This window comes from Volvox carteri (assembly GCF_000143455.1).
Source record: "Volvox carteri f. nagariensis unplaced genomic scaffold VOLCAscaffold_34, whole genome shotgun sequence".
Lineage (NCBI taxonomy): Eukaryota > Viridiplantae > Chlorophyta > Chlorophyceae > Chlamydomonadales > Volvocaceae > Volvox > Volvox carteri.
The window spans coordinates 66,820-79,143 of NW_003307577.1; the positions used below are offsets into that span (position 1 = coordinate 66,820).

At 53.5% G+C, this 12,324-nt stretch overlaps 2 protein-coding genes across 2 annotated transcripts; both read right to left on the reverse strand.

Moving 5' to 3' along the window:
• Positions 1 to 1,633: 1,633 nt before the first annotated feature.
• VOLCADRAFT_105799 (uncharacterized protein) lies at positions 1,634 to 5,507 on the reverse strand (the record flags this gene model as incomplete). The annotated part of the gene is made up of 8 exons (XM_002953128.1): positions 1,634 to 1,681; positions 2,067 to 2,103; positions 2,556 to 2,701; positions 2,990 to 3,973; positions 4,613 to 4,765; positions 4,941 to 5,085; positions 5,209 to 5,280; positions 5,422 to 5,507. 8 exons carry the CDS (start codon positions 5,505 to 5,507, stop codon positions 1,634 to 1,636), a joined length of 1,671 nt encoding a protein of 556 aa, XP_002953174.1.
• A 1,535-nt stretch (positions 5,508 to 7,042) lies between these two features.
• Positions 7,043 to 12,115, reverse strand: VOLCADRAFT_63270 (uncharacterized protein; the record flags this gene model as incomplete). The annotated part of the gene is made up of 9 exons (XM_002953129.1): positions 7,043 to 7,195; positions 7,313 to 7,466; positions 7,941 to 8,149; positions 8,924 to 9,082; positions 9,437 to 9,515; positions 9,876 to 9,950; positions 10,767 to 10,891; positions 11,152 to 11,334; positions 11,966 to 12,115. 9 exons carry the CDS (start codon positions 12,113 to 12,115, stop codon positions 7,043 to 7,045), a joined length of 1,287 nt encoding a protein of 428 aa, XP_002953175.1.
• Between the last annotated feature and the right edge of the window lie 209 nt (positions 12,116 to 12,324).

Sequence of the window (12,324 nt, forward strand, 5' to 3'; positions counted from 1 at the left end):
GTGCTAGTGATGCACATATGTCGGTGCGGCTGCGGGAGGTCATATCGCGGCTGCCAGCCGTCGCTCCTCGAATGCAGGTCCTGCTGCTGCCGGTCGTGGGGCTGCGAGGACGCAGGTCAGTGTGTGTGTGTGTGTGTGTGGTTTTACGGCTGCTGGCAGTTCATGGCTGGTACCCATCAGGAAATGTACACCATCCTCGATTTCAAGATAATGCTGCTCTACCCGCACGGCTTATGCTTTCCCTCTGGTTCGCTGTTCGCCGCTGCACAACGAGGAAACCCTTTCCTTCTGCGTCTTCCACAAGAACACCGCGACTTCACTCCGTCCGCCGTACTGTATACCATGAAGTACTTTAGAGATCCGCCTCTGCCTGAAGACATACCTCCTCACTTTCGCGTGTGGCAATGCCAATCTCCAACCTCCCGCTGCCCACTTGCCTAGCCTGGCATGTATCCCTCCTGTGTTATCCTCGGATGAATGCACTTCTTCGCAGGGCTGTCCGCATGATGCCTACCAGGAGAAGCAGCAGCAGTAGTGGCGCAAGGTGCACGGCGCCACGTCTGCTGCAACTCATGGTGCCCGTGCTCAGTGAGGTACGGGGTTTGTGAAAGGGGTTACAGGGAGCTCAGATGCAGCGAAAGTGTGCAATGCCAAACAACCCTACATGCCCCGAGAATCTGTCTATGCTGGCACGGGACCTGAAAGATTTTGCAGCTTCATTAAGTCTGGATTGTCCGTTGGAAAGATGTAGTAGGCAGTGGGTGGTGGGCAGTAAACTTCTGTGATATCAAAGCCAGGCGCACAAGCGCTGGGCGAAGAGGAGGACGGTGGTCTGAGGCTTAAGCAACGAATGGCCCATCCGACTGAATGGTTTCAGGGGCCGGGATGGGAAGGGAAAGCCCGCTGCGCCTCGTTCACCTGCCCATCCTCCGCCTCCTCCTTCACTACTCCCCGCTGGCCGTTCTAGGCATGTCATAAATACCTGTCAAGATCCGCCATCATCGTATCGATGTCCATGTGTAGAGGAAGCACCTCCAGTATTGCACCGCCCGTTCTCTTTTTCCCGCAGCTGCGCCTGGCCATGACGGCTAGGATTGGGTGCGCCGCGGTGCGACCACCTTCGCTTCCGCTACTGGCGCGGGTGTTCTTGGTTCTGGATGACGAAGCGGAGGTTTATGAGACTGCGTTACGAAATCTGGCTATATCGACGATGGATCGGGCCACCGGGCTGGATGATTTGAGTGGATGGGCGACTGTGGCTACTTAAGCGTGTGTGACGCTTTCCTTCTAAAGCGCAGTTTAAAGTTCATAAGGCGGCAGACCGGATTCCATGTCACAGGTCCATATTGAAATCTCACAGGGGCTCACCATAAGGTCGGAAGTAGGAGGACACGAGGTGTATGGTCCAGGTCTCAAAGGGTAAAGAGAGATATACGGCAACTAACAATGTTTTACCTGTTCTTGGCCAACGCGCGGATCCGGTATTTGATTAACTTTGACAGAGGTGATGCTCCAGTCGGACGAGAGCTATCCAGTATGCCAATATTTGACCGAACGTAACGAAATCGCACCAGCCGTTTCGAAGTTTTCCTCTTAAATATCACTGGGTAAGGTAGAAGATTTGGCGAGATAATTACAAAGAGAAAGCTTGAACCAAGCGGAGAGCAATAACTCTCCGCGCCTGCAACGAAACTTGCACGCACCAACACAGTTGCAGACCACCAAAAGCGACAGTCATCCGCCTGTTCCCCAAAACACAAATCTTAAATCAATATACTCATCAGTACACACAGCTGTAAGAACAAAAAAACAAAATCAAATACGTTCCTCCTGCTAGCAACCACCATTTTCTGCGCTGAACATCAGTGCAAACCTGACATGCATACCAATATGAGGAGCAGCTTGAGCATCACGTGCCTTGGCTACCTGCAAAGCCTCGAGTACTTCGGAAAGTTGTGAGTCAACCCTTGTCGCACCCGATCCACACTTGCCTGGCCTTCCATACCAAGAAGAAGCTGAGCATGCTACCATGGAACCCTACGGCCCCTGGGTCAGGACCTTCTCACCTTAGAACATACCTCCAGCACCGCGCATGTTGACTGCCTGTGGAGCAGCGCAGAACGGTTACTGGTGCCTTCCGGACTAGACATACAACCCGTATCCTACATGGTTAACCAACACAACCGCACCGCTTTCAATACCTTAGTTTACCTTGGTAAAGCGCATTAGCGCATTAGGATGACCAAAATGGTTTTGTAACTCATTACCTATGCAGGGCCAACGGGTTTGGCAGAATGTGTACCTGGCAAAGAACAATTCCAAGGAACAAATTGCCGATTCCCTTGCATACACAAAAACGCAGCAATCCAGCAGCGACACTCAGCACATGGTCACCGCCAACGTTTCAGTGGTGCCAGGCTGAGCATTTCTAGGCTTACACAGGCCAGGAGAAGCTGGACGCCAAGAGCCCACAAGCCTGCAAATCAGTGGCTTGTCATTGTTGGACGATTGAAGAGCTAGTCAGCAGAAAGCATCCCACACTTGGCCCCGGTCACTTGGCTTGCAGCTTGAAGTGGCTGTTGTACAATGGCATGAACTGGTACTCCGCCAGAATTTGCCGGCCACTGTACCAGCGACCGTGCAGGGCTCGATGCGCTGCCTCTGCTGATTGGGTTGTCGCAAAGCGCAGGTAGACAAAGCCCTGTTGTTAGGGGCAGCAAATCAATTCGAAATTATAGAAGGCAAGGCAGTCAAAAAGATGGCAGAGGCATTATGCCGGGTTTAGTTGGTTGAGCCACCCAGCCACTGAAGAGCCTCTTGGATGTTTCAATCGATTGCAACATGTGTAGTATGTTGCATTCCTCCACACACAGACGCCATGACAACAGTTAAGCCATGTAACAACATCTATGCAATGAAGCAAAAGCAAAACTTGCGACACACTACTTTCTGCTTTTGCGGCAATGCTGCCAACTGGGTCGCGACATACCTTACTCTTAGCATCTACCCACACATGCAGGAGCTCGCCAAACCTCGAACATTCCTCGCGAACATCAACTTCGACCTCGGCAGCAAGGACGGACGCTGCTGCATTCTGTGCTGCTGCGTCACCGGCTGATGCGGCTGCATCAAACATGTTTTTCAAAAGCAAGCATGGCGTGGCTATTGGCGAGCTCGGACCAAGCACACCCTGCTGCATGAGAAGCACGGGATCAACAGACAGTACTGCATGGGCCACAGCGTTGGTCACGCCTGCAGGAAGTACACTAGTTGGGGGTGCAGGGAGCCCGGCCGAGCCCGCCAATTTCGTCATTAACGCGACACGCCCTTGTGCGCTCATCTTGATGCCGCCGCCCTCATTATCTTCGTCAAGCTCTCCAGTGGTGACCACAGCGGCCTGTGTTGCGGTGGCAGCGGCCATGCCTGGGGTTGGAGCAATTGCTGTCGCTGTCGGCGCTGCTACCAAACCGGGAGCTACAGCTCCGACTGCATTCAACATCGCCAAAGACGGCATCACATCGGGCAACAAGCCCGGCAAGACAGGAACCGCTGGAAGAGCCGGCGCCAACATTTCTGGGGTAGGCGGAGCCGTTGCTATGACGGTCAGATGTGAATCCACTAGCTTGCGACCGTGCCAGTGAGCCATGGCCCCTGCAGCAGCGTCCATTGCCCCAAACTTGAGGTAGGCGATACCTGTGCTCCGACCAGTAGCATCCCTGCGCAACTGCACTGCTTCAAGCTTGCCAAAAGGAGCAAAAAGCTGCTGGACCTCCGCCTCTCCAAGCTCCTTCACAAGATTGCTGACCTGCAGCCAGCAGGGCCCGTTGCCCGCTAAAGCCACCTGATTTGTCCCCTTACCACCAGACCCAGTAGATGAAGCCAGGGAGCTCAGAAGTTGATGCGTCGCAGCCTGGGCGGAGTGCTTCTGCTGCTGAGCTGCCTCCCAAGCCATGTTCTTTTCGGCCTCCGATGCCTGCCCCAGGAAGAGCGCCAACAAGACGGGCAACCAGGTTCAGGGCTTAGCTAAGATAAGCAGAGGAGCTGTGAACAGGAGCAGCACCAGAGCATTTTCGGTAGAGCAGTGAGTAGCAGCGTTGTCACCACCACCCCCGGTTTGCAAGTGAGAAAAACGGTACTTTGACAATTCGTTTGTAACACGCAACTTGTTTGACACCAATTGTGTAACAGGAGGAAAAGCTCCTGGGGTGATCTCTTGCCTAACAACAAGATCTTCGTCACGAATATGCCAGACGCCATACAGTTGGGATTCGGAGCTGAGCTTTCTGGCGACTGCCGCCATTCTTGTGCTAGGAGGTTAAGTGGTAACCATGCGTACCGGAACAGACATCTCGTAGAGGCAGCACGTTCCTGTTCACCGATTAATGGATTAATGACTACTAGGCGCGCCAATGCTCGTAGCAGGGGTATGTGTATGACTTCCCTGAAGCACCACCGAATGTGTATCACAAGTGCGACAGTCGTCAAAATATTATGCATCTACAAAATAATTCCAGCTATCACTTCTAAATCCTCCGCAAAACAGGGTATCGCATATCGTGAAACGAAGACATGAGCAGTTCATACAGACAAGAGAGAACAACCCTGGACACACCTTCACCATAACGGGCTGCCCCTTCAGGATGTTGCCCGTGAGAGCGACCGCAGAAATAACCTCTTCGACTTTGCTAAACTCCACATACGCAAGGCCTCGCGACTTCTTGGTGTTTTTGTCAGTGATGAGCCTGATGTCTACTACGCGGCCGACCTGCAGGAAAGAGAGCGAGAGGGGAGGAACAAGTCTCCACTTCCTCTACACTTGCACCAGGCATTGCACCAGGGCATACAACAGACTGGAAATTGTAAGAGGGAAAGCAGAATAATGGCTGTCTCAGGAGAGACCAAGGGATTAGCGGTGCAGGCTAAGGGTCCTCTGAGCATACCTTGGAAAAAAACTCAAATATGTCACGCTCGTCCGCGCGCAAGCTTAGGTTATACGCGAAGACGGTCCGGGTAGCACGTTCCAGCTCCCTCAGTTCGCGTTCTTTTTCACGAGCCAGCCGCTCTGAAGGGGGCGTCAGCGACCGCCTGCAGGTCACGTTGAAGGTAAGACTAACGTGGAACATTAAGGCGACTTGAGATCCAACAAAAGAACACCATAAACAAAGCAACAAACACAAGAATAGCACATTCTAGCAACTCTTCACATACCTGCGAGATAGCGAGCGCTGAGAAGAGCGATAATGGTCCGAATATGGCCGTGATCGATCTCGTGAACGGGACCTTGAACGGCGGCGACGGTCACGCGACCGTGACCGCGACCGCGACCGCGATGACTTGTGATGCCTGCGCCTGGACCTAGACCTGGACCTGGAGCAGCGCCTTCGGTTGTTGTCATCATCACTTGCTGTGCCGCCCACTGACTTGCTCCGCGCTGCTTTTGCATCTGGGACGTGGCTGACCTCCCCATCCAGCTGGCGCTCAAGGTACTCGTATTCGTCGTAAGACATAATTCCTTAATAACGCAGTAACAATGCTCAATGCCAGTCAAGGAAACAATTAGAAAACACTGTGGATAAAAACCTTGGTGGCAGGATTTCTCCAAGGGCCGCCTCTTATTTGCAATCTTTCTACTGCAGCGAAAACACTATGAACCGGATGCCCCACCAATCATCAAGATTAACAAGCAGCGTGCGGCAACCTCCTGCCTCCTGTGCCTTGTATACGGCAGCGACGTACCGCTACTTTTCAATTGTACTGCAACAAAATCATACTCACCTGGTCATCTGGTTGCATTTCTCCTGCAATGAAGAATTTAGCCAGAGCCTTGACAGCTTTCCGAATGTATATAATATTTTGTATATAACAGTATATAATATTTTAAACCATGATGGATGACGGATGATCCGTAAAATCATGGTACACTTGTTGAGGTCTGTGAACGTTGGAGCAGTATTAAGTTCCCCGCCGGCGACGCTTTGGCTTGAGGAGACCGGCCGCATCGTCATCGGCATGGATATTATACAAGGTTAACCAATAGTCCTTGAACCGCTTACATTGTCGCAAGACAAAATCGCGAGGATGCCGCAATTTAGCTTGCATAACTGTTACCCGGGTCTTGGGGACCCTGGGGTTGCGTCGAGTCTTAAGCGCCCTGGTGGTTCTGAAATCACTTTACGAATCGAGGCTGTGTCGCATTATTATGCATGAAGTTTCCTTGTCTGACAAATTGGCTGACGTGTGTATGAAGCCTTTTGCAGACAAATAACATCCCTAGGGGGACAATTAATACCTCTGGGCCAGAGGAAATCCTAAAGTACTGCACTTCTGAACCCTTACTGTTGAATACAAAGGTTCGCTTCGGTGCATATTGTTGAATACACCAGCGGTTAGCCAAACAGGTAGCTATTGCGACAGCCACGACTATCGCTGCCACTACCCTCCACGGCCCGGCCCCGCCCTGTGGCCGTTACCGTCGAGGCAGCCCTGGACATGGACGACAACCAAGCACAGGGACTTTCACCGGAACTTCCTCGCCAACACTGCGAACCCCATCTACGAGCGGCTTGAGCGATAAAGGCATCTCCGTCCAAAAGAAGCCCTGATTGCATTTGAGATTATGGCATAGCCCAGATGTTGGCACTCTGCTGCATATGCACAACTACCTGCACTCGCCACCCAAATTGTGGGCTGGGATACACGAGGGTAACAGCGTGAGCCCCGCATTCCGGGCGAGTTCACAGACCCCGCCCCAGCTGCATGTGAATGCGGCCATCTGCCATCCTGCATAGCAAATGAGGCAGCAAAGGTTGCTCGCCACCCGCCACCGACAAACACCACGGCATACGTCCTTCAAGAACCCAGTGCTCAGCTTCGTTAAACCCGTTTACTCGCTGTGCTTGCGGATTCGAGAGAGCAAAGGAGGGCATCTGAACCAAAGCCTACTTCTGAAACCAACGAACATAGGGCTCATCATCTTTATCCGCATAGAGCAAACTTTGTAGACTGCAATCGTGCCGTTCGTACCTCTCTTTGCGGCATTACACTACGGCTGGCACGGCAGTAGCTCGCCACTGCAACGTCCGAAGCCGATTCGGCGGCACGGAACGCCATCACCACCACACCAGCCCCGCAGCGTCACAACATCACCGTCCTCCAAGTACCGTCGCCGTACGACACCCGTACTCGCCTCCGTAACCTCCGCCCCTTTTTCCACCTCGTCGCCTTCCTCATCACCGCCGCCAGCACCCCCCATGGCGCTTGCCTTACACACACCGCTACCGTCGTGACCATTGCGAAAGCCGCCGTACAGTACGATCTCGTCCCTGCTAGCATGTGTCAGCTCCAACAAACACCCGCTGGAGTCGGCCTCGTCGCCGCTGATGGTTCCGGAGCCCAACAGATCTCCAGGTCGCAGATTGCAACCGCCAACCGTGTGGTGTGCGATCATTTGGGCGAAGGACCAGTAGCTGTACGGCGCGGGGAAGATTGAGCGGGGCGCGCCAATTCAAACGTTCTTCATGATAGATGTCAGGGGTGTATGTGCACATGACTATTCGTACTGCATGGCCTTGCGTAACAGTCGTGATTTCGCGTTACCAGCACCGACATCCGGCTCTGAGGCCAAGGTCAAGGCACCGGCGTGGAGTGTTGCCAGGTGGCGTGCGAGGTGGGGGTGGGGTGCGGAGGAGAGCGGGCATGTGGCGTTGTGCTCGTGTTCGTAGTGGAAGTGGGTTAGCTACAAATTTAGCAAGTGCGATGTGTTTCGTCACAGCCCCATGACCATTACGATGAAGCACAGCGGGGGCATTCTATACAGGTTGGCCACCAACATACATACAGCCCAACACACAAAAAAGCACGAAGTCCACAATTGCAGGAAACACAAAGACATGCAAGCACACAAGCAACGGCTGCACAACGGTATTCCAACGGTCACCTACAGGTGTTTCAGGTTGGATCGTGTAACCGTCGTAGCCCGGTCAACGCCTGGCGGCGTGATGTCCACAGCCAGGTTGACATCGTAAGTGTACGGCATCGCTTCTTGTAGGTACGGCAGTACGTCAGGATCTCCAGCCTGTTTTGCAGGCGGGCGGCATTTGAAAGGCTCCAGGGCCTCGGAGGTCACCACCCAAGGGGAGATCTGGGTCGCCTACAAGAAGAGGGGAACGGGGAGACGGGAGCGATGTCGCCGATTCTGGCGGCAGGTGTGACGGATGGTGAGAAACAAGGGGTTTTGATGTCACACCAGCAGAATTCATTACATTCCAGACTTCCTGCTGGTCATCTTTGCCGCCCGAGAAGTCGATATGCGGCGAAAGGAGATCACATGCGAAAAAGCCAGCGAGTGAGGAACCAGTGAGAGAGAAAACAAAGAACCAAAGTTAAACGACCAGCAAGACTCCACAAACAAACAGTCTGGTCTGCTGACACTACTGCCATATGCGGTTTAAGGTCCGATTACTGGGGAGACCCCCGACATTGTCAGGAGCGTGAGATCATGGCTAGCTGCTGAGATGTGGAGTTGAAGTGACAGTTGATGGATCGAGATTCGCACGCTGGATTGTTGGTGATTGCTGAACCCTCTGTCTCTGCAGATGTTCGGGTGACTGGATGAGGAGGGATCCTAGAAGGCAGGATCAACCGCCTTGGACTTGCAGTTCGTATGGCGTAGTACAGTGTGGTAATGGTGGATGGTGCTGTATGGTGTGATGAATCGTAGAATTGACAATGTGTCCAAGTGGCCCAGAAGCCTTCCCACTCTGTAACAACAAAAAAAATTAACAACAACGAACAATTGACAAACGAAGCTTAACCTTGAATGAAACTCTGTGCCACACACACACACACACATCCTCTTCCTCCCGCACTTCATCCCCTTCCCCCAATGGGGCTAGGTCCACCTGCTCACCCAGGACCTACTCACCCAATTTTTGCCGCAGAAGGGCCCCAGAGGCACATACTCCCATTTCTGGATGTCCCGAGCACTCCAGTCGTTCATCAGCACCAACCCGAACACATGCTCCCAGGCGGATTCCACAGGGATAGCCTCACCCAGCGTATTCCCGGGGCCTATGAAGGCAGCCTGGGGGCTCCGGGGGTTGCGGGGAGGAAGACGTGACGTTGGGGCGGGTGGGATTCATGTCAACCCTCCCCCCCGACCGCACACTCCATTTCTCCCCCCCCAAGAGATAACTGAAGGACGGCGGGCGCCATGCAAGCCGTTTTCTGTCCTCACGACCACAACCGGGGACATCACCGGTGGTCGAAACCCACGAAAGCCCCAGACCGCCCCCCTGACCGCACCACCACCACCACCACCACCCCACCACCCCACACACACCCCACTGGGGACTGCTTGTCCCTGCAATCTTCTTAGACACCTCTTTCCCCCTTTCTTTCCGTCGCCCGTTGCTCCTCTTTCCCCAGCCCCACTCACCACCTCCAGTTCAAAGTCCACCTGGGTGCTGGGGGCCACCACGGGACGGGGGGGAGGGCTGGAGCTGCTGACTGCACTGCTCGACCCGGGGGCCGCAGGTGGTAGGATCTGGCCCCTACGCAGCGGGGGAGCGAGGGCGGGAGGTAGGAAGAGGGAGGCTAGAAGCGCAGAGCTGGTCAGACAGATAGACAGACAGACTCACATTTTCGAGTCGAGTCACACACGCTCACGTGCACAGGCCGCCGTGGGAGGAGCCTCGCCCCTTAGCAATTATTGAGGCACTTGATATTCCTCTACCTCTGAATAGGGGAAGCTCCCGCGCACCCAAGAGGAAATACAAAAGGACAGAGACACATACATACATGCACACACGCACCTGCCTGAAACGCACGCACCAGGTTACACCGACGCTCGGTCTCCCCCTACTCCAACAACCCACCTAGGCCTCCGTACAGGTGCTCCCGAGGGTACGACAGAAGACGAGCGGCCGTGATAACCCACCGGCAGGTGCAGCCTGAGGAGTGAAGGGGCGGGGGTCAGCAGGTACTTGACGGCCCGGCACAACTAAGGGAAGTGGCGGGTTTCCGGATCCCAATTAAATTCATGATGCGTTATGACAGTTTGAGACCGGGAGGGGAGTTATGAGGGCCTCAACCCGCGTGTAACCCCAACCCGTGCCTGCAAACTGATCTACAAACCGATAATACCCATTCGCGCTGTGCTGACCCTTCACCCTCCCTCTTATCGCCAGTTCCCAACAGTGTTTTTTTTTCATTTTTTGCCCGACAATTTTCCAGTCCGAACGGAGGAAAAGGTTTTTAGTCGCGGGGGGTAAAAAGTATTCCGAATCTGTAAGGCGCTGGGGGGGCTACGCCCCCCCCAGACCCCCCCCCGATGAGGTTTTGTTTAGTTCGTACAAACACAGGGTTTGGGGAATATCGCAACACGCGCACACCACAATCTCTCCATAGAGGTTTCTCTTGCACGCCAGGAAGTGGCGCGCACTTGGACGCTGCACGGGTGACTGCTGTTGCAGAGCCCAAGCAAACACAAACCAGTTAGCCCCTACTCAAGCACTGATCAAATAGAGTTCGTTCACCGTCGTTCATTTTGCATCACGTTGAAAGATAACACTATACGACTTTCCAGATTGTAAAAGTAATGATGCATAGCAGCAATGAACCAGAACCGCCAAACACAAACTTCCCAACATGCAACCCCAGACATACACCCACAAACGCATATAACATACAGATTTCCTCTCTTTTACTTTTTACTCGACAAAATTTGGGGCTCTGTACGAAAGTACGAGCATACGAACAGCACGTACCAATTTGGGTTGAGGGCATTGGCGGGCCCTCGGAACATGGAGCCCACTCTGGTGGCATGTTGGCGGGAGGCGTAGAAGTCGGTGTAGTCGCCGATTTGCGCCGGCAGTAGCATCGTCACGTCCGCCTAGCCACGGCGGCGTTTCGTCCAGGAGGGTCCATTTCGTCCATTTTCAGTTTATACTTGAGGGGAAATCTACTAGACACCTGATTTCGACTAGAAAAAAACTACAGATTAACGGAAATGCAAACAGAATTGACGAGACACCTGATGAATAAGGTACTGACATAAAACAAAAATGAGAAGGAAGAAGATTCTCGCAGCTCATGCTGCTACTGCTGCCGTACGACCCGTAAAAGAGGAATTGCCCGTGGACCTGGAGCTACCTGTTTGTGTACGACACGTGACATTAATTCGGAATTGTCTCGGAGCTCCCCTTCGGAAGCATTCAGCAGCCGCTGCAACGTCGAACGCGCGGCCCTCCACGCCGGTCGGCCCGCCGCCATGAACTCGTTAAGTCGGCCCTGTACGCGTGTGTGTACGGGTACGGGTACGACAATCGAACATAACTATATCCTCTATTGACACACAATAAGATAATAAATGAGGTAGGTAACGTCTCTAAGCCATATTCATACCAAACGTAATATGTTGTATGTTTCCGAACGTCCACTGGATGTTCGCCGACGCGCTCTGTGAGGGCTCTATCAAGACTGCTGGGGCGGGGGGCCCCACCTTGGAGAAGACCCGTGGGTCGGCACCTGGCAGGTCACGGAAGTAGCCCCCGGCCTGCAGGCCACCAATAACATCATCGCAGGCCATACAATGGCAACGAAAACAACAGCAGCAACATGCCGTAATTTTAAGTATCGTCAGGCACGTATGAAAGCGTGAAAGTGTAGCGGGTTGGGAAGGATGGGAATGTGGGTGGAAGGGGAGGTTAAGGAGCAAGGGGGGTATTGTGTGTGCGCCGTTGCGTCCGCACGGTGGGTTTCGGAGGCCATCAAGCAACCAGCCATCAGCGGAGGAGGCCTGTTTCCATGCCTCCATGCCTCCATGCATGCAAGGGGCATAGCATGCAACAAGCTGTCACGATGCTACAGCGAAGAATCGAGGTTCAGACGTGAGGAGTTGGTGCTGTTGCCGTTCTTTGACTCTCGTTAATTCTGGTCCTATAAGATTGGGTGGTGGTCGCCTCACCTGGAGCTCTGTGGCTGAGATGACGTGCTGCCCCAGCGCCACGCCCACATGGACTTGGGGACCCGCTGGGCCTGGGGCCTCAAACACGCCCCACGGCAAGTTTTCGAGCGGGAAGTCGCTGTCCAGCGGTACCTCTATAAAACTTTCCATTGTTTTTATTTGTCAACAGACTTTCGAACGGCGCTTGATGTATGTATGCGTGTCACTATAGCATCTTGTGCGAGCGTTTCCTTTTGTCTATCCTCCCACAGGTGTTGCACTACTGCATTACAAAATCCCAGGCCTTAAGAGGTTATCTGTTCAATACAGTTTTATTACAGTATTTTGAGTGTGAACTACAGAAAAAGGAAGGCTACTTG